This window comes from Miniopterus natalensis, chromosome 2 (assembly GCF_054644295.1).
Source record: "Miniopterus natalensis isolate mMinNat1 chromosome 2, mMinNat1.hap1, whole genome shotgun sequence".
NCBI classification, from domain to species: Eukaryota; Metazoa; Chordata; class Mammalia; order Chiroptera; family Miniopteridae; genus Miniopterus; species Miniopterus natalensis.
This window is the reverse complement of record NC_142082.1, coordinates 120,519,565-120,542,141: the sequence shown is the minus strand read 5'-3', so window position 1 is coordinate 120,542,141 and position 22,577 is coordinate 120,519,565. Positions and strand designations below refer to the sequence as shown.

The 22,577-nt window shown below is 41.5% G+C and overlaps 1 protein-coding gene across 2 annotated transcripts in view; it reads left to right on the top strand.

Moving 5' to 3' along the window:
• Positions 1-18,202, top strand: part of SYT1 (synaptotagmin 1) — a 328,980-nt gene extending 310,778 nt beyond the window's left edge. For both annotated transcript variants that reach the window (XM_016199415.2, XM_087814523.1), the window contains exons 8-9: positions 11,582-11,715; positions 16,215-18,202. In XM_016199415.2, coding sequence (XP_016054901.1) covers positions 11,582-11,715; positions 16,215-16,421 — 341 coding nt within the window. In that variant the 3' untranslated portion in view covers positions 16,422-18,202. The remainder of the gene's footprint in view (positions 1-11,581; positions 11,716-16,214) is intronic.
• Positions 18,203-22,577: the final 4,375 nt, after the last annotated feature.

Sequence of the window (22,577 nt, the reverse complement as noted above, 5' to 3'; positions counted from 1 at the left end):
TCATTTTCCTATATGCAGTATAATATTGAAGCCATAGTTTATTTTTATTTTCTCCTTACAATATTGTAAGACAACCAAATTACCAAGCCAGAAGTTGATCTCTCCTGCAAAGCTACTAATCTTCTTGACGTGCAGAACACCAGCTGACTTTAAACAGAGTTTCATGGCTTTATGAAAGAAACCCATATTTGGCCATCAATTAATTAAAATGAAATAATTCCCTGGAAGAGTAAGGGAAATCAACATTCAAATTAATAAACTTAATGACAAGCCAACCAGGGCATTTAACTTTATTTTTAAAAAGGACATACAGCCCAGCCAGGCGTGGCTCAGCAGTTGAGCATTGACCTAGGATCCAGGAGATCGCGGTTCAATTCCCGGTCAGGGCACATGCCCGGGTTGTGGGCTCGACCCTCAGTCAGGGGCATGCAGGAGGCAACCGATCAATGACTCTCTCAGCATTGATGTTTCTATCTCTCTCTCTCCCTCTCCCTCTCCCTTCCTCTCTCTGAAATCAATAAAGATATAGTTTAAAAAAAAAACAAAAACAGAACATACATTATTCATACTGTAAAATCTCAAGCCAAAGGTGGAACATATGGGTTGTCCACAATATTATTATTCTTTTTCTTTAAAGAATTTCTTTTTTTCTTTTTTTTAAAATCTTTATTGATTTCAGAGAGAGGAAAGGAGAGGGAGAGAGAGATAGAAACATCAATGATGAGAAAGTCATTGATCAAGTCCACAACCTGGGCATGTGCCCTGACCGGGAATCAAACCCCGATCGCCTGGATCCCAGGTCAACGCTCAACCACTGAGCCACGCCCGGCCGGGCAAGAATTTCTTTTTTTAAATATATTTTTTTATTGATTTTTTTTAGAGAGAGTAAGGAAGGGAGAAGGAGAGAGAAAGAGAGAAAGATTGATTTGATAGAGAAACGTCGGTCAGTTTCCTCCCTTACACACCAGGGATCAAACTCGCAATCTGGGTATGTGCCCTGACTGAGAATCGAACCAGCAACCTTTTGGTGCACTCAACCAACTGAGCCACACCAACTAGGGCACAATATTATTATTCTCAAAAACCCTATCTCTTTCCCAAATGGGAAATGGAAGCTGCATCATTCACCCTCTTCTAGGTCCACAGACTCAGCAACGTCACTTAAAGGCAGGAAGAGAAATAGCAAAGAGAAAGAAACCCTCCTGAAAACATTAAAGAATTTCCTTTTCCAGCCAAAGAAGAAACATGGAGACGTTTCCAGCTAAGAAAACCGAGGGGCCATCTCCTCACTCACTAGGAGATATAACCAGACTCTTGCCGAGCTCTAGAAACAATTCAAAATGAGGACATGGAGAGGGATTCCTCCAGTCCATCTGGAAAATTTCCAAATCTCCCCCACAATTATCCTAAGACAGTTTCATTCCATAAGCTTTCTAATGCTTACATGGCAGATTGTTTAAAAGACACACAGACACAAGTACCTGCAAGGAGAGCACAACTGATGCTGGCTAACCCAGCCTGAGAACCGGGGGGGCCTGAGGTAGCCCCACTGCGGAGCACTAAACCACTAGGCACATGATGTGTGGAGGCAGCTCTGTTCTCACGTCGTTTTCATTTTGTACTCCAGTTGAATTCCCTGGACACTATCACTCTGTGAGTAAGGAGTAGCATCCATTTGTTATATTACACGTGCTTAAAAAACCCCTTGCAGTCTTCAGGAAAGAGCCAAACGTAATCACGACCGCCTCTGCCCTCACGTGTCTGCCCTTCCTGAAAGACTCTCCAAGTACAGGAAACAGGGCTGAATTACAGACAAAGAATTTCACCTTTAAAACTGAACAGAAGAGATTTGGATTTTGCAAACATACCCCTTCCTCTACTAAGTGCAGAGCTCAACCCTCACACTGCTCTTCACCTGCCGGGAAACATGTCACATCTGTGAAATCTTTCTTTTCTGTAACCTTGGTCCCTAGTTTTGTACATGCAGCCCTACATTTTTAGTCAAGAGGCTGGCAGTCACGTACAGCCCATTTAGCAATGTTAGAAATGATGGCTGGAATTCAGTGGCTTCCTCCACCACGACTAAAAATGTTTTCCATTTAATTCATAATAATAGCATTTTGCATTTATGTGTTTGTCTCCTTGAAGCACTCTGCCACCATTAATGAACTAAATCAGCCTTTGCTATTTTATGATCTGTCTCATTAAAACGAGGTTGATTTTCTCTGTGGCGGTCGCTTATGTAATGTTGCTTTCTTTTAGCAAACACTGCACTTAACTAATGTAAATTCATTTTTAAATTGTGTGCTCACATAGAAAATTTCCCCAGAATATATTTTTAATGCTGCACCCTTAACATTACAGGGAGCATTTAAACTATAAAGACACATATGCTCTGCAATGTAGTCTTCTCTAAGTACTTGTAAATTACTTATTAAAAAAGCAACCCTCAAGTAAATATGCTGTAAATGCCAGTGATGGAAATGGGAATTGTTCGCTCTGTGAGCCCTATTACTATTTAATTATTTGCATACTGTTAAATGATTGGCTTACTGATGGAACAGACTTGGTAAGCACACAAGCAAACGCTGCTGTCTGGGCCTGCTGGACCACTTCATACAAATGCTTGGTGGCTCGTTACCAGAAATTCGATCTCAGGTGGGAAGGAATGTCTCTCCACGAGTAAGTGTATAGATACTGCCAAGTTTAGACAAGGATGGGATCCTACAGACCCTAGGTTGAGAAACTCTATAAACCAGCTGGTTGCCTCCCAACTTCTGTTCCCCACCCTCTAATTCCTGTTTAAGTATCCACCATATTCTATTCTTAGCCTTATGCTTAGAATAGAGTTGAGCCTAGCCCCAGCTCCAAAGGTAGGACCCCTGTCCCTTCTGGTTGGTTTGGGATGGACACATGACCCAGGCCTAAGCCAACCTAGCTCATCACACTCCCTTCACCTCGGAATTAATATAGAGATGTTTCATCTATGTTAGTCCAATCAGGCCAAACATGGGCTTTTCCTGGGAATTCTTATATAAACTCTCTTTTCCCTTGGATGGTTAGTGTGATGATATGAGACTTGTAGCTGGTACAGAAATTTACATTCTTAGGAGGAAGGCGTAGGATGTCCTGGGGAGACCACCATGTAGAATTTGAAAACAACTCCATAGAAAACAGAGCAGAAACACGGGCAATCTGGGACCTTGCTGATAGTGTTGAGTCTATACCAGATAGGGAACAGACTGAACTGCTGTTAACAAAGAGACTCCAAAATACAGTGGCTCCAAAGGGTAGAGTGTCTGTTTGAAATTCTTTATCACCCTCATGTCTATAAGTAGGTGGGTGAGTGAGCAAAATTGGTAGGCAGTTTGGGGCTGTGAGGTCATCTAGGGACCCGGAGTCTCCTATCTTGTTGTTCTGTTCCCCCAGAGCAGCTATTTTCAAACATTTCCATCTCCTAGCACACATAAACTAATTACTAAAATTCTGCAGCACACCAAAAATATATATTTTTTGCCAATCTGACAAAAAAAAATTGGTATACTTTTGATTAATTCACACTGGATGGCTATTGTTGTGTTGGCTGTTGTCATTTTTTTTTTATTTGGCAATCTAAGAGAAAAGCGATCAGTGCCCCTACTAAATAGCCAGGTATTACGTGTTTTAAAAATTCTTGCTGCACACAGGTTAAAAATTGCCATCCTAGAGTACTGTCTTCACACTGCAAGGTAAAGGCTGGGTCACTGGTCTCCCATCACATCCATGTTTCGGTTGCAAGAAAAAACATAGGACGAGTGGAGGGCATAGAGCTTATTTTAAGGCAGAATTTATCAATTTCAGCTCCGTTGACATTTTGGGCCTGATAATTCTTTACTATTGAGGACTGTGCTATGCATTGCAGATGTTTAGCAGAATCCCTTGCTTCTACCCACTGAACGCCCGTATCACTCCCCTTCAAGTTATGACAATCAGAAATGTTTCCAGACATTCATTGCCAAATGCCTTCAAGGGGGTGGGGTGCAAAATAGCCCCATTGTGAGAACCACTGTTTAAGAAATGCTGCGGAGGTTACACACATCACTCCTATTGACTTCCAATCGCCAGAAGTTAGTCAGTAGCCGGCCATACTTGAATCATAAGAGAGCCTGGGAGAAATATTTTTTAGCTGGTGCCTAGATAAAATTCATGGAGTTTGATTGCTAAAAAAGAAGGGGGAATCTATTTTAGGGGACAATTAATAATCTTTTCCACACAGCCCTACTTCTGGATTTTTCCATCATATAAGCCAAGAAGTTACCTTTACAATTTACACCATTTTGAAATGGATTTTTCAGTTGCTTGGAATTCAGAACCCTCATTGATACTAGTGTTACTTTCCTTGCCAACACTAGAGGTTGAAATTTAGTGAAGATCATCCAAAGGAAAAAGAATGAAGGGAATAATACCTGGAGTCCCTCAGAAGCGGGGGCAGGCTCAGGAGGACTGAACGGAGCCGCTGAAATGAGGCTGTTCTGTATCAGGGGAAGTCTTCGGTTGAAATGGAAAGGCCACGGTTACAAGGGCCCCCGGTCATTGTGGCAGTTAAGAAAGAAGACAGTATAATTATGCAAAATTGTCGAAATGAAAACTGCAGGCATCTTGCATTATTCGGCTTTGAACTGCTGCTTTCTAGTTCTCATTGTAAATAGAAGAAGTCTTTAGTGGCTCCTTTGTATCTCACACAAAAGGATCATTGCTTACAGCCAGCTGTTTTGCAATTATATTTCTATGAAGTTAGCATAATGTGACATTAGAACCGCCTAAGGGAAGGCGGCGGCGAAAACGTGCTAGGGTGTCAGCGTATGGGATGGTCGTGGAAGAAGCCTCCGTGATGCCTGTGGAGTCTTCCCCAAAATTCATCTCAAAGCCAATAGTGCTGAATTTAAAACATTTCCCCATAGGAATGTTTTTTTGTTATTAGATTACTACATAAGGCCTCCAATACCGGAAAATAATGTAGGTACTTCTCAATCGTACAAAAGAAAATGCTCCAAGGCAGAGAAACATTTGTTCAAAGAGAAAGTTTCTGACTAAAAATCGTAAGTAAAATCTTCAGGGAAGAGGTGATTTTTAAACCAAACTTAAGATGGGAAAGGAAAGACATGGCATTTCAGGCTAAAGGACATGGCATTTGACATTCCCTGTGAGGAACAGGCTGTGGTGGGAGCATGTCGGCTGTGGGCCTGGTTGTTCTAGTAACACATTCCCAAGTGGTAAAGTCTTCACCCACCTCTGGGTATGCCTACTCCTCTTTTCCTCTGAAATAGCCAATAATGCTCCAAACTTCCCGTTTCCTTTAGGGAGACATGACACAGTGTAGGTTCTGGACAATGAAAGGGTTATACTCCTTTAAAAAAAAAAAAAAGTAAATAAAAAATGTAATTCTCTGTGAGGAATAGTGAGTATCGACCATGAGTGGGGCACAGGATTTGTGGAAAATGAGACGAATAAGTTAGGACGGGGCTGTAAATGCCACAGTAGAGTTTGGATTTTTTCAGTTGGAAAGCCACTAAAAGATTTCAATGAGGGGAATGGTGTGATCAATATGGTTTTAACAATTATATGAAGAACAGTTAGAGGACATAGTCACAAGAGAGGTTAGATTTCTGATCTTGAGATGTGCCAGCAAGTTAGAAAGAGGGACCCAACCAGAGACAGCATGAAGGAAAATTGGAAGGTAAATTGGTGGCCATATGTTCACAGGAGGTAGAGAAGGAATCAGAGATGGCCCCAAATGTTCTAATATTTTGGTCCAAGAGGCTGGAATCATGGCACAAAACCAAGCCTAAAGGGGAAAGGGGGGTAATGAGCTCAGCAGGTTTCTTGTCTGAAGGATAAGGGAAGCCCTGAGGTAGTTATGACCTTACAGTGCAGCATGTGTGTTGTACTTATGCTTCTGCAAAGCTTGTCCACTGTGTTCCTATAAATGAAGGAAACCACTTATTGAATTTTATGCTTAGTTCCAAAGTCTTTCTCCAAGTTTGCTCTCTATTTTTGAAGGGGAGACTGTATCTCTACATGTCAAAGCCGTACAGTGACACCAGTTGGTGAAGACACTGAGTTCCATTGCCAGACTTTGCTTAACAGAAGTAGCAATGCTATAGGAAGCACAGTCTTGCATTGTAGCATGGCTGAAAAAAATAGTATGGAGAACAATCCTATTAAATGTGTATTAAAATAATATCAAATGTGATGAAGCTCATAAAATATGTCTTTGAGAGTCTAGAGGCACATGAAGGGAAAAGAGGAAATAAAGGTCAGCTCACGCTCAGAGAAAAAGATGGACGCAAGGGAAAGTTTAGCAGGAAGAGTGCTCTCTGAGCTCAGGCTGCTATAACAGATGACCACAGACTGGTGGCTTAAACAACAAACATATTTCTCACAGTTCTGGAGGCAGGAGGTGTGAGATCCGGGTGCCAGCCTGGTCGGGCTCTTGGTGAAGACCCTTTTGCTGTTGACAACTGTCTCATTGCACCCTCCCACAGTGGAGAGAAATACGAGCTCTCTCAGATCTCGTATAGTCTCCACCCTAATGACCTAACTACTTCCCAAAGACCCTGCCTCCTAACACCATCACGCTGGGGTTTAGGATTTTATCATATATTTGGCAGGGCGCAAACATTAATTCCATAACAAGTGAACAATGCCAGCTAAGGTGGTATCAATAATTATATGGAAGAGAGAGAACTTCTTTTGACTGCTATAGCCAACCTCCCCATTCCCCTCCATAGACAAAGTCATCAGGTCAACTAAGCTTCAGTACAGCGTGGTAGATGGTAGAAAAGGATACTAATTGAAACAGGAGAAAAATAGCCCTGGCTGATGTGGCTCAGTTGGATGGGTGTCATCCCATGCAACTGGCTGGATTCCCAGGCAGGGCACACGCAGGATTTGTGGGCTTGATCCCTAGCGGGGGTGCGCAGGAGGCAGCTGGCCCATGTTTCTCTCTTGCATCAATGTTTCTCTCTCTCCCCCTTCCTCTCTCTCAAAAAAATAAAAACATTTTTTTAAAAAGAAAAAAGAAACAGCAGAAAAATACGGCCATATGTATGTCATTACCCTTCTGACTAAAAGAGGATGACAGATTCAGGGTATCCAGGGAACATCAGATGCAGGTAAGTGGGATGGGATGTAATGTCTGAAGGACTGTGGAGGTGATTGCTCTCTACTCAGAGCTCAATATTGCAGCACCAGGGCCCATCAGCCTGCTAGGAATTGGCCATTGGAAGAAACCCGTCAGGAAGGAAACTCGTACCAATTAATAAGGGGGATTTATGTGAGAGGTCTTCCACCTAAAATTAATGCCTGAATAGGGATGAAAGAAAAAAAAAATGGCACCAGATCATAGGCTGTCCGCGCCATGAATCAGAGTCAGCAGGGGCTGCCCAGCTGGCGGAGCTATGGAATTGCCCTTCCATCTTCAAAGTGGCTCCTAAGCTGGAGCTGACCAATAATCATTCTCACTGTTTTAAGTGGAAGGAACTATGGCAAAAAGAGGTTAAAAACGTGTCCAGGACCACACAGCTGATAGCAGAGCAAAATTCGAGTTAGTCTGGCTTCAGAGCCTGTACTTGTAAACACTGTACTAAGTTGTTTCCTCAACAAATCACAAAGAGCAACAGATTCAGAGGCAGAAGAGACCCTGGGTTGACTTGTACACTGCTGGTAAGAATGTAAATTGGTACAGCCACTAGGGAAAACAGTATGGAGGTTCCTCAGAAATTAAAAACAGAACTACCATATGACCCAGCAATTCCACTTCTGGGTATATATCCGAAGGAAATTAAATCACTACCTTGAAGAGATAGCTGCATCCCCATGTTTATTGCAGTATTATTCACAATAGCCAAGACAGAGGGGAAAACCTAAGTGTCCATTAGCTAATAAATAATTTCTTTTTAATAAATAAATTTTTAAAATGTGGTATAGCCTTGGCCAGGTAGCTCAGTTGGTTAGAGCTTTGTCCCAATATGCCAAACTTGCAGGTTCAGTCCCTGGCAGGGCACATATAAGAATCAACCAATGAAGGCATAAATAAGTGGAACAAATCGATTCTGTTCTCTCTCATCTCTCTCTTTAAAAATCAATAAATAAAATAAAGAAAATTTGATAGACAGATAGATATAACTATATATATATATAATAAAATATTCAGCCCCACACAAAAATAAGGAAATCCTGCCATTTGCAACAACATGGATGGACATTGAGGACTTTATGTTAAGTGAACAAAATTAGACAGAGAAAGACAAATACTACATTCTCTCACTTACAAGTGGAATCTATTAAAAAAAAAAAAAGTCAAACTCATAGAAAGAGTAGAACGGTGGTTGCCAAGAGCTGGGGGCAGTGAGGGAAACAAGAAGATGTTGGTCAAGGTGTATAAACTTCTAGTTATAAGATGAATAAGTTCTGGGGAGCTAATGTACAGCACAGTGACTACAGTTGGTAATGCTATATTTTATACTGAAAGCTATTAAGAGTAGAGCTTAAATGTTCTCGCCATACACAAAAAAACTGTAATTATGTGAGGTGATCGATGTGTTAACTAACCTTTTAACTATTATGGTGATCACTTCACAATACATATGTTTTCAAATCATCACATTATACATCTTAAACTTATACAGTGTTATGCCAGTTATCTCTCAATGAAGCTGGGTGAAAAAAGAATAGGACCTCTAAGTTACTGCCAGCCTTGGTCATGATTAAGATGGGAATTTTGCCTGCAAAGTAAGTTGCTTTGGTACCTGTGTCAGAATGAATCTGCAAAGGCAAAGACTGACACTGCCTATTTATAACAGGTCCAAACCTGCTCCCCTTCCAGCCCTCTGTCCTCTCTTTTAAGGATATGAAATTATAGAATACCTCTGCATCGCTGTCAGAACTGGCAGATTTGCTTATGAAAGTCACAGATCAGCAGTTACCTCTCTGATCTCACAACCTACCTCTGTCCTACTGCCTTCTTTTTGTTCCACTAACACGTGGAAGCACACACACCTTAGGGCCTCACAGGCAGTGCTCTTTCTGGCTGGTACAAGCTTCCACCACATCTTCAGATGACCAGCTCCTTCCCCTGTCTTTCCATTCTTAGCTCAAACCTGACCTCCTCAATGAGGACGGTGCTGACCACCCTTTCCAAATTGCCTTGCCCTCCCTGAGGCATTAATCCCATAACATCAGAGCTCAAACTGAAATCTGAAATTATCTTGTTGGGTTTTTAATTTGCTTACTCAAATGGCAGGTGCACAAGGAATTTTCTTGTCATTTACTCTGTTAAATGAATAAATAAATAGTCATTGCGCTTCTCCTGAGGAAAACGTATGCCTTAGGTTGAAGTTTTAACACACAAACATAGGATGATTGGGGGGACTTAGTATTTGGATATTAATCAGTGCCAAGGAGCAACTGGAGACATGACCATTTTGTAGATGTGCTAGAGGTTGAGAGGGTGGAACCAGGGAGCTTCATAAGCAAACAAGGTCTCTGAACCAAAAATCAACCTTGGCTGTGAACAGCAAGATATATTATTACTAAAATAAAATGTAAAAAGCCATATTTTCCCTTTTCTTTGCAACTATTTACAGTGAATTTTTTTCTAATTGACCAACTAGTGAGTTGACAGAGCTGGTTTCTCATCTCTAGGTCTGGTTTTTAAAGATATTCTTCATTTTGATGAAAATCTTCCTCACAATCCCCTTGACTGGATGTGGCATTAAAAAAAAAACACACACCCAAGTAATGTGGGCTTTGGGGCAATGAGAAGAAGACAGAACTGAGAGTAAGGAGATCCAGATTATGAGGCCCTAAAGAAGTTCCACTTATTCATTTAACAAAAATTGAATAGTGCCAGGCACTGTTTAATAAATTCAATTAGTGAGCGTGGTAGACCAAGTTTCTGTCCTTCAAGAGTTATGTTCTACTGGGGATAGGAAGAGGGAGATAAGAACAACATTTTTTGATCTGCAGTTTTATCTTCTAAAAAAATATGTGGGCAAACTAGATCATCTGTCAAGTTCCTCCCAGCTGTACGTGTTTTGAAAGAGAGGAAAGAAATGTTGGAAGCCTTAGCAGTGGTTACTTAAGGGGAATAAAATCATGGGTGATTTAAGTTTCTCTTTTTTTAATCATTGCTTTCTGGTAGTTTTTCCTATAATGAACATGTATTACATGTGAAGTAGAAAACTGTTTAAGAAAACAGTAGATTGCCCAGCCGGGTGTGGCTCAGTGGTTGAGCATCGACCTAGGATCCAGGAGATCGCAGTTCGATTCCGTCAGGGCACATGCCCAGGTTGCGGGCTCGATCCCCAGTAGGGAGCGTGCAGGAGGCAGCCAATCAGTGACAACTCTCTCATCATTGATGTTTCTATCTCTCTCTACCCCTCAACCTTTTTCTCTCTGAAGTCAATAAAGATATATTAAAAAAAAAACAGTCGATTTTCCTATCAGACATGGGCATTGGCTCCTGGTGACATGAAGGTATGCCATTTACCCATTAGTAATGAGAAGCGTAAATGGGAATCCTCTTACCCCTCCAGTGATTTACTTTGCCTTTACCTAATGAGGCCTTGGGGAAACTGCTAAGGGAATCTTTCTGTTCCTTTTCTCATTACCTTTGTGTTTACTGGCTTATTCTCTTCCCCCTGAACCCCTGAAGCTCTTTACCTAGGGATGTTCAGGCACAGCTGCTGGATCTCTCTCTCTCTCTCTCTCTCTCTCTCTCTCTCTCTCTCTCTCTCTCTCTCTCACACACACACACACACACACACACACACAGCCTCTTCACACCCTTCAAACTTCATATCTCAGTTTAAATGTTACCTCCAGAGAGGCCTTACCTGAGTGACCTAAGAATTTCATTCCTACTTTAGACTCACCATACTAACTCTGGTAGTCCCTATCATCTCTCTGTTCTATTGTTTTCCTCCAGAACAATGTTCTCAACTTGTAATTCCCTGTGCATTTCTTTTCTTTATGAGCCTACTGTCTATCGTCTGAAGTTCCATCATGAAAACAGGGGTGGTCTGTTTTGTTCGCTGCCCTGTCCCTAAGGCCTAGCTGACATTGGTTTAGTAAATGAATGAATGACATGGCTCCGTTGTCCTCTCTATCAGGAGTTACTCCCACGCAGGGGTACACTGCAGCCAGTTCTTCACCAGCTCACAAGAGCCAATTGTTAAATATTCGCAACTTTAGTTGTTAAACTGTTCATAGCTTGAAATCAGCTATGCTGAGATTATTTATACCATGGACTTTAGCAAATGCTACATGTCAAGTCATTATTTCTATCCAAAGAGCTGATTTACCTGCACACCACTGCTCTCATCTCCTAAATCCAATTATAAATATTGATGATACCACGGCAAAACACACGGCCCGCGGGTTACTTAATATCGTTCAATAAAAAATTAAATTTTAAAAAATACTAAATATATACTATACAATGATTTTCCCATTGGGTGTACTTGGTCATTTTATAAGCTAAATTATAATTTAAAATATGTGCCTCTGATCTCCTAAACGTTTTGGTTCTGTTTTTCAGATCCTTATGTGAAGATTCATCTGATGCAGAATGGCAAGAGGCTGAAGAAGAAAAAGACGACAATTAAAAAGAATACACTCAACCCCTACTACAACGAGTCGTTCAGCTTTGAAGTACCCTTTGAGCAAATCCAGGTAATGTCAAACATAATTTTGTCTTCCCATTCCATTTCATTCCTTCAGACCACACAAATTAAACACACAGACGTTGTAAATGATCAGAGCACACGCCTTCATTAGAACTGCCATTCTTATCCCCGCGCACACTTAATGCTCAAGCCACATCAGAGGAGAAGCCTGACACAGCCCGGGACGCGCTGATTCTTCAGCCAAACACAGCTGGCATGCTCTTGAGTAGAAATAAAGTAGGAACAAGAACATCAGCAGAGCAACTCTACTAACCCGATAAGTACATCCATAGAGATTAAAAGGCCAAGAACAAATGAGCTTTAACCATTTATCCCCAGGCCATAATATGTAACTTTTCTAATCACATCTTTACAGCAAAAAAAAAAAAAGAGAGAGAGAATGATAAGTATATTGGTTGATGCTAAATATGCAGCATCTTTAAGCTTTATTATCAAAACATAATTAACAATAGAAAAATTAGGCTAAGTTGTATTTTTAATTGTTTAAGTTTAGCTTCTTGTTTCTGAGTCAGAGCAGATGGGTATGTCTGTAAACATGGACCCTTAATGTACTAGATAATAATTGTTATGATAGGAAGTGCTTTATTAGAAGACTTTGTGCCTAACATGTTCAAAATAGGATGCTACATGTGACCAAAATGGGTAGCATATAATCTTATTATTTAGCAATTTTTAAATAAGGCTTACCATTAATTTTTATTTAAGATTTTCTCACTTCATATCCATAGTTAGACTTTTAGAATCCAAAGTTCGCATCCAATAATTTTGGGTTGTTTCTTGCTAATTTTTAATGGGTATCAGAGAGTCAAAATGCTTAAAGCTACACTGCTTTTTATTAAGTAATTGATATGGATCCATCTTTTCATAATATAAAAGTTTGCCCATAATTTGAAGGAGAAATGAAGAGTAGGGATCCAAACAACTTGGAACCCTCTATAGGTCCAGAGTAACAAAAGTCAACAAATATTCTTCCACTGCATATTTTGACTTTTAATCTATTCTTAGAACACAGGATCTTATGAATGAATTACACTTTTATTCTATGAAGAAAGCTAAGACAATAGCTACATTTATTACATATTTATTTAGTGCCTGGGCCCAAATTCAGCACTTTATTTGTATAATCTCATTTAATCCTTACAATAACCTTATGAGAGGGATTCCATTATTATCCCAATTTTATATATAAGGAAACTGAGGCTTAGAATTTCCTCATATGTAAAATAGGAGCAATAACAGAATCCATATCGAAGTAAGAGTATGCATACAAAAGCACTTGGAACACTCAGCAAATGGTTCCCATCATTATTATTATTCACAATGCTAGTGTTGTCTCCTTTTCAAATCATCATTTTATTGGCAAATGGATCTAGCAATAAGATTAAAGCAATATATAAACCAGCACTGTCCAATATAACTCTGTGAGGATGGAGATAGTTTATTATCCCTGCTGTCCAATGTGGCAGCCACCAGCCACAGGTGGGCAATGAGCACCTCAGTCACTGGATTGATCAAGGAACTTTATTTATGTTTCATTTACTTAAATTTAAACAGCTACATGTAGCTAGTAGCTAGTGTATTATATAGGGCAGTGTTTAAAAAAATCAGTCATCCAACCATCCTCACATTGGCTCATGGTTTTTATATAAACATTCTCATATACATTTTCATTTGGCAGCAAGTTGCACATGCTTATTTACTTTCAACGACTGTCACATTAAGTAAATGACATTGCAGAGGACACTGATTCCCTGTCGGCAACTACTTGTTCACTAGTCCGAACCAGTGAGCTCTCTGCTTCGGACCCACTGGCAAAGCCCTAAGACATCCAATTATCTCCAACAATTTATTTTGTGATATTTGTTCAGTGACCTCTTCTGAGTTCTAAGATGTTTTTCCTATGGAAACTAACACCTCCTGGCATTTTGTTTTTTAATTCCACAAAACAATATCAGGCAGGGCATTGAGATGAAAAATCCTATTATAAACCTTCCCCTTTGAGCGACAATTCTGTACTCGTTTTAAAAAAATAAATGTCCCCTTTCAACTATAAATTGCAGTGAATGCAGATATATTGAAAATGAAGTGCATGAAAAACAAAACATATGCCGGGTTTCTAGGGCAGATAACATTCTGGAGGAGATAACATTTTGTCAGGACAGAGAGAGTCTGAGCCCCATACAGAGCATATATTAGGCATGGAAAGAATGAGCGTGCCTTTAACTGCAGCCCTCCTCCTCTGCTCCTTAAGTCAATGTATTCTTTTCTTTTCTTGTTTTCCTTCCCAGGAGGCTGCTTTCCTAGTCTCTGCAATTCCCTAGAGAAAGTAATTGAGCATGCTATAACAGGGGGTTAGGTTTCCTTTATCCTGTGGTTACAAGGTTATATGTCTTTCTGTCTCTATACCTATGAAATATATTATGAGAGAAGATAAATATGTTGATTTCCAAATGCACATGAAAATGTTGCATTCCTCTCCCCAAACCCCTCAAAATGTATAAACTATATACACAGCTGGAAAAATTAATCCAAGGCCTTCATAAGGGTATGTTTGTCTTGGGTGTTACTAATCAGTACGTTCCTAGGTGAGTAATCAAAACTCATTCCAACCACTCACTCCAACCTCCAAAAGCCCTTGTTACCTTTGTGCACAGTCCCCAGTGCCCCCCGCCCCTGCACTGCAATATGACTGCATCCTGATGAATTTGCATGGGAAAAGTTCTCAGAACCAAGCTCAGTTCCAAACACCATGCAGTGGGTAGGTCATCCCCTTGACAATGGAAACAATGCAAGGCTGCACAAAGGAAGACAAGTTTGTCTCCTTTATTGCCAGTGTTTCATTTCACATTCTAAATTTCACTTTGAGAAGTGATCATTTTCTCTGATCTGAAGCTGTACCTGGGCACCTTCTCCCACACATTGGTGCAAGAACGCAGCCCCTCAGAGTACAAAGTCTACTGCAGGGCCAGACTCCACTGGAGCTCCATCTGTCCCTGGCTTCTATCATTACATTTTCTGCTCTTTTTTAATTCTGGTCTCCAAAGATTATGCATTCTACTTTGCTCTAAAGTCTTCCTTTATCTTTGCACTCAGTTTCTAGATTGGAGCAGTTGCATATTTTGACTAAACAAATTCATTCCTTAGGAAGCAGAACTAAAATGTGCTTTTAAAAGTATTTCTTTCATATGATAATGGTACGGATTTGCTTTCATCATTTCAGTCAGTTCAAAAAAAGTAAGTTATTAAAGAAACCCTCAAAATCTAACAGAATCACCAAAATAAACCACGGCCTAAAAAGGTTATTTCCATTTGATGTCAGTGCCGGATTCATAGTAGTAGCTTCTCAATAAGTGTTTATTGAGTGCATGTATGAAAGAAAAATATTGTATTTACTTAGTTACTACTTTTTAAAGACTTTTTACTCTACTGTCACATTTTATATCCCAATTTTTGTGATTAGCTGTAATTCTACATTAGTTTTATGTAAAACATTGTCTTCTCCCCCCCTAAATGGGATTGCTGTACATGGTTGCTTCGGCAATTGTAACCAAAAAAAGAATGGTCTGAGTACCAATGTCAGAAATTTCCCTGATGGGACAACTGGAATAAATGGATTTAGAGACAAATACAAGTTGACACAGGAAGCAGGGTATGTGGGTCACAGCATAGACTCTGGAAACCAAAGCTCATTCCTTATATGACCTCAGGCAGGTTTCTTCTCTGAGCTCCATCGTCTTATCTATAGAATGGCAATATTCATAGAATCTATTTCAAGAAGTAATTGAATAGTATATAAAAGACTTAGAATAGTGCCAAATACATAATCAAGATGAACATTTACTATTTTTTTAAATCCTCACCTGAGGAGTGAGGATATTTTTTCCATTGATTTTAGGAGGGGGAGGGGAAGAGAGAGAAAAGAGAGAGAAATATTGATGTGAGAGACACATCGATCGATGCCTCCTGCAAGCACCCCAACCGGGGGTGGGGATCAGACCTGCCTCCACAGGCAGCGTTCTAACCACTGAGCCACGGCGGCCAGGGCTGAGTATCTTGAAGGTGATGACGGCAGTGACAATGGTGGTGATGATGATGTAATCATGGCAAAATAGTGACGCGGTGTTTTCATATTCAAGTCGTTTTCCCCCTTGTCCTGGTATTTAGAAATTGATTCTTCTTGCCCGGCCGGGGGTGGCTCAGCGGTTGAGCATCAACCTATGATCCAGGGGATCGGGGTTCGATTCCCGGTCAGGGCACATGGGGGGGGCATGCAGAAGGCAGCCGACCCATGACTCTCTCATCATTGATGGAGGTCTCTCTCTCTCCCTCTCCCTTCCTCTCTCTGAAATCAATAAAGATATATGTTTAAAAAGAAAAAAGAAGTGGATTCTTCTCATTTCTGATTCCTTAGATCTCAAGGAAGCTCTGGACTAGGGAGGCATCTCAGAGAGGGATGATTAACGTTTATTTTGTGTGTTCTTTCAGAAAGTGCAAGTGGTGGTAACGGTTTTGGACTATGACAAGATTGGCAAGAACGATGCCATCGGCAAAGTCTTTGTGGGCTACAATAGCACCGGGGCGGAGCTGCGACACTGGTCAGACATGCTGGCCAACCCCAGGCGACCCATTGCCCAGTGGCACACCCTCCAGGTAGAGGAGGAAGTTGACGCCATGCTGGCCGTCAAGAAGTAAAGGAAAGAAGCCTTTCTGCATTTGCCCACATAGTGCTCTTTAGCCAGTATCTGTAAATACCTCAGTGATATGGGTCCTTTCATTTTTCCGGCCATGCGTTCCTAACACAATTCAGTGGTACTTCAAATCCTGTTTTAATTTGCACAAATTTAAATGTAGAGAGCCCCTGAGTCCTTCATCCTACCACTGCCCTCCAGATCTACTCTTCTTTTAAGCAATATGATGTGTAGATAGAGCATGACTGAAATTATTTATTGTATCACACAGTTGTATATACCAGTATGCTAAAGATTTATTTCTAGTTTGTGTATTTGTATGTTGTAAGCGTTTCCTAATCTGTGTATATCTAGATGTTTTTAATAAGATGTTCTATTTTAAACTATGTAAATTGACTGAGATATAGGAGAGCTGATAATATATTATATGGTAAATATAGTATCGTCTGCATTCCAGCAAAAAATATCAACATGTAAGGCACTAGTACAGTGAAACTGACATCTTAAAGGACAACTTAAACCTGAGCTTTCTATTGAATCATTTGAGTACCAAGATACACTTACACCACGTGTTTGGTGGGTGAATCCAATTTTGTAGAATTTCTTCACAGGCAAATTAGCATGATCTGAGCAGCATCCAGGCTGATCTCCAGGAAGCATAGCCACAAAACAGAACAGCGTCTGTCTGTACATATCTACAAAGCTAAAATCAGGGCTTCACTCTTACATTTGAAGGAGCAGTTGAACAGGAGTCCATGATTTCATATTACTGCATATAGAGTAACAACGTGATGGTGTTCTGTGTGTGTGTGTCTGTGTGCGCGTGTGCGTGCGTGCATGTGTGTGCATTTGTTTAGGGACGGGTGGGTGGGAAGAAGCTGAGGGGAGAAGTCAGCATTTCTGAAATATTGCCTGACTATTTAAAAAGAAAAAAGTAGCTCTCTCTTATCACCTTTATACAAAATGTGCATCCTGTGGATTCTGTCCCAGACTTCACACTTCTAATAATTCCAAAACATTTGCACACTAGACTTTGTAACAAGATATTTTATTATACAAAACCAGATTAGAAGGAATGCAGAATATTTTTAACACAGCAATCTGTGCTTATTACACAAAAGTACTTTGTGGTAAACAGACAGTATTGTAATCCCATCAAAAGATGAAAAGATGAAACAATTAGCCATAGTTCTGAATGCACTTCGATTAAGCCAAAACAGACAGCTAGTGATCTTTTTATATGCTCTTTTTACTTAAAGAAGTTTTAATTTGTCCTTTAAAAAAAAAGGTGAAACAAAACCAAGAACAAGTTCTAGAAAACTGAAGCAACCTCTTATGTATTCTAGATGCTTGATTTAGGAGGAGTTTTTAATGTTTTCAATGTTATTATGTAGTAAATGGCACTATTCTGAAGCTACTAGTCATTCCATAAGCGTCTTCAAGGACTGCTCTGTGTAACACTGTGACTGCCGTGTGTGCTTAGACACGTAGTTTCCTCAGTGGATAGCACTCAATTTATCCCGTAGTGATATTGTGAACAATACTGCCATTCCCTCTACTGCACTGCCCGAGGTGTGTGTAGCACAAACAGTTCTAGTTACAAAGGACCAATTCAGAACTGAGAAGCTATGCATAGGACAAGAAGACACATGGACGGGGGTGGGACACACAGCATTTTGTCAAGCACTGTGCAATATTCCGTATTTCCCCCACGACGGCAGACCAGCCCTCCGGAAGGGCAGCCCGTCATCACACTGCACCCAGTCTCGCCTCCCACTCGCTTCCGCGGCCCATTTAGCTCCCGGGGCCGCAGGGAGCAGCGATGCTCCGAGGTGGGAGCTGATCTTCACAAATACCGAAACAAAACTGAAGGAAGCCAAGCGCTAGCCTCCTGTTCAGACTTGAGGGTATCAGGCTACTTTTATTTTTAACAACTCGAAGTTCAAAAAGGGCTGGTGGGAAGCTTGGAGCATGGGGTTAGCTGTTTCCTTACGAAACCAGAATTCTTGTCATTTTTCTTTGCCCTTTGACCTTTCTGCCCGGTGATAGCAAACTCTCCAACCAGGGCAGACAGAAAGGGCAAAAGAAGAATGAATAACATCTCCCTCTTCTGTGGATGGTCTATACTTAAAAAAGAAAAAGCCAAAAACATAGGTATTAGAAAATACACAAGTCATGATGACTAAGAGCAGACATCAGTTTGGACAGAAGAGTCAGATGAGCAGCTTTCCATTGAAACGGACCGAACTATACCAAAGAGAGGGAGTTGATTGACTTGTAAAAGTCCCTGAAACACCAGAAACTGACATTTCACTTGACTCTATTCAGCTTTAAGTTATTTACACTGAAACAACACTTTAAAACAAGCAGGTTCGAGCTGCTGAAGACACATTCATTTTTGCATTCAAGTACTACTAATGCATTCTTGCAACACTGCCAGACATGGGATATTGTCACCACAGAGTTAGTTGGTACTGTACCACCTCTCACAAGTCAGTGACCGGACCTGCTTTAAGACCAAGATTCGTCCTCAGATAAGCCACATGTACCTTTCTGACAAAGCTGTGTAAAGTGTTAGAATCGGATGGATGCTCTAGAAAGATCCTAGTTGCCTTTGTGTATATTTACTGCCTGCTTGAGTGTTCCTATGTGTGGGTTTTTCTCTGTATCCTGTAGAAATGTTGGGGTGTTTTCTCTTCTGCCATATGGCTCGTGGCCCGCGAGCCAACTACTTTAGCTGTATTTTACCTTCATTTTTGATGAGGTGGTTTAAATTTTGTTTCACTTCGTGTAGTGAATTCCACAGTAGTTTTCTGATTGTTGTTGAAAATAACTTAACATATTACACGGATATTCAATAAAAATGTTTTATTTCCTGTTGATGTTGCCACCTTTCAACTCTTTTTCTTCCCCGACTCTGGTGGTAAGTCAGTGGCCTATTGACTTCTGGGGTTCCTGGAAGCTGAGGCAGCTAAGCGAGCACTTGCACCGAATGCCAGCCTCTGACTCGGTCGGTAAACAGAGTAGCTGAAGGGAAAACATTGCCTAGGGCACGTGTGGCCCTGACTGCCCAGTGCTCCTGGGCGGAATTGTTCTCAACACATTTCTGTTTATGGTCAGTTCACCTGGCGCAGTTTCAGGCCTCTTGCTGTGCCCAAAATATATCCTCCAGGGTTTTCACGAGTCTAGAGCCTGAGTCACACAGCCGCTCCAGGATGGGACTAAAAATAAGATTTTTAAACCCCATTTTTGTAGGGCAGAATGACATTAAATATCCTGCCTATTGCAATTAGTAGAGAAAAAAGTAAACATCTTTCGTCCACTAAATTCAACATTTATCAGGTGGCTACTGTGTACCATGTTTTAACTGGATGCTGGAGACACAAAGAATGATGTGATGAGGTACAGCTGGCCCCCGAGTCCACAGTCTCAGACAGACGTTTAAATTCACCATCACAATACACTACAATTTGCACCTTGGATCGCCGAGAACTTTCACTAGACCAATCACAGTGGACGCCATGTGTGCCACCTGGATGCCCCTTTTGCACTGAGGCACTCGACCTGCATCTCCCAGAAGCCTTGCCTGCTGACAGCTCACGCTGTGTCCTTCTGACCTTTCCTGAGGAAGCTGCCTTACCTACGAGATCATGCATCCTCCCGGGCAGCCCACATCCTGGGGCAGCCCACATCCCATGGCCCTTGTCAGATCTAAGGCCCGATCTCAGTTTCACAGCCCCAGGGTTAGCTGAGAATGCTTTTGCAACTGCACTGCAGTTCAAATTCTTCCTCTGCCCCCACGGTTTTCCTGACTCCTTTACAGGTGTTATTCCCAAGAGCATTCCCCCAGGAAATCCCCTTCATGTTAGGCTCTGCATCCTGGGGAACTCAGCCCACAACACATTCTTTGGGGCGAGGGAGAGCTACCAAGAAAAGTTTTCTAGAGAACATATCATCAAAAGGATGTCCTAACAGGGGTGAGGAACATCCGGCCCTCGGACCAAAATCATTTATTTGGTCTGGCCCTGCCAAGGCAACCACAGGTGGGACTCAAAATTCAATAAATCTAGGAGCTTTTTTCATAGCTAATTTTTAAGTTGATAATTTTTTATGGTCTTTGAATGATATTATAAATATCCAAATGGCCCTTGGCAGAAAATAGATTTCCTACTCCTGTAGGAAAACCAGTAGGCATTATCCCAGTGAGTAGGTAAGACTGTGACAAAATCTACCTCATTTAGCGAGGCTGAAAGTTTACCCATGATAAGGTCTTTGACAACTGGCAACATCACACTCCCTTCAGCTAGCTTTTATTTCAGCTGCCAAATAAAGATGGAGACTAAGCTAGGGGAAGGACCGCTCTGAGGAAACAACTGGCAGATATTAAATGTAAGCTGATAAAAGGACATTTAAGGTCCACTAGGGTTAGGTATAAAAAAACTCAGCATTATAAATACATTTGTTTGGTTTTCTTTCTTTTTAAAAGAACATATTTTTATTGACTTTTAGAGAGAGAAGAAGGGAAAGGGAGAGAAAGAGAAAGAGAAACATCACTGTGAGAGCAGAACATCGATCGGCTGCCTCCTGCACGCCCCTCAGTGGGGATCCAGCCTACAACTTGGGCATGTGCCCTGACCCAGAATCAAACTCTAAACATTTTGGTGCTTGGGATGACACCCAACCAACTGAGCCACACTGTCAGGGCTGTTTGGTTTTTAGTGGTGAGCATTTTGGTTTTTTTAAATAGCTCTTAGCATTATGCACAACACTAGAGTATTTCTTAATGAATTACAACAACAACGAAAAATCATTCCATCCTTTTGTCAATGTCCGTTTTCCCAAAACGTTTTTAGGTCTAAGATATACACACAGGATACTTATTAGGTGTTTAGTCAGGAAAATAAAACCATTCCAGGTGTTTCAAAGAGGGAATTTTATAAGAAATTGGCCACAAAGAGAGGGCTGAGAAAGCAGGGGAGAGACAGTGGGTTAATCCAGAGATTAACAGAAACCACCTGGAATTGTATGCTAGGGCTATCCTAACAAAGTACCAGGGACTGGGTGGCTTAAACAATAGAAGTTTATATTCTCACAGTTCTGGAGGTCCGAGTCCAGGATCAAGGTGTTGGCGGGGTCGGTGTCTTCTGAGGCCTCTCCTGGTTTGTAGATGGTGCTTCCTCCATGCCTGTCCCTTAACCTCCTCTTCATATTAAGGACGTAAGTCATATTGGATTAGGGGCCACCCTAAAGACCTCATTTTAACCTAATTACCTTTTTAAGGGCTCTATTTCCAGATAGAGTCACATTCTGACGTATTGGGGGTTAGGACTTCAACATGCACATGGACAGGAGGGTGAAGAGCACAGTTCAGCCCACAGCGCGGCTGCTAAATCTGGGAAAACAAAATGAAGACAGTCTTAATGTGGCCAGTACTTTAGAGCAGGGGCTAGAACTGTGGGAGCTCCATTTTTCTGGGACCACTAAGGGTCTCCGATGCTGGTGGGGGGCCAACAGAGAGGCTCCACCTGGAAGGTTTGGGAGCTGCCGAAAGACTCTGACCCAGCAGCAGCCCACTGTGGCTCGGGGAAGGCTGGCAGAAGCTGGAAACAGGACAAGGGGCCCTTCTCCTCTCCTAACCCAACTCAGCCAGTGCCCGGCATTGGCAGACCTAACCAGGGCCAGCTGGCGTGGGAGTGTAAGGAAACAGCCTGCCGGGTCTTAGAGCCCACCCCAAGGACACAGCAGAGCCCTGACAGGTGGCAGGGAGGGCAGCAAACAAGTGGGCAATGCCCAAGGCATTAGTTTCTTAGTCCTTTCAGGCTATTGTAACAAAAATATGAGACGGGACGGTTTAAACACATATATTTACCTCTCACAGTTCTGGAAGCTGGGAAGGCCAAGCTCAAGGCACCAGCAGATTCAGTGTCTGGTCGGGGGTCCTCTTCTTGCTGTGTCTGCACAAAGTAGGGGGGGGCGGGCAAGAGAGCTCCCTGGGGTCTCTTTTAAGGGCACTAATCCCATTCTGGTTGGCCTCACCCTCGTAACCTAATCACCTCACAAAGGCCCCACCTCCTAATGAGTGTTAGGACTTCAACATAAACATTTGGGAGTCACAAACTTTTTAGCAGCTGCGCAGACTTTCTGAATACACGTTTCTTCC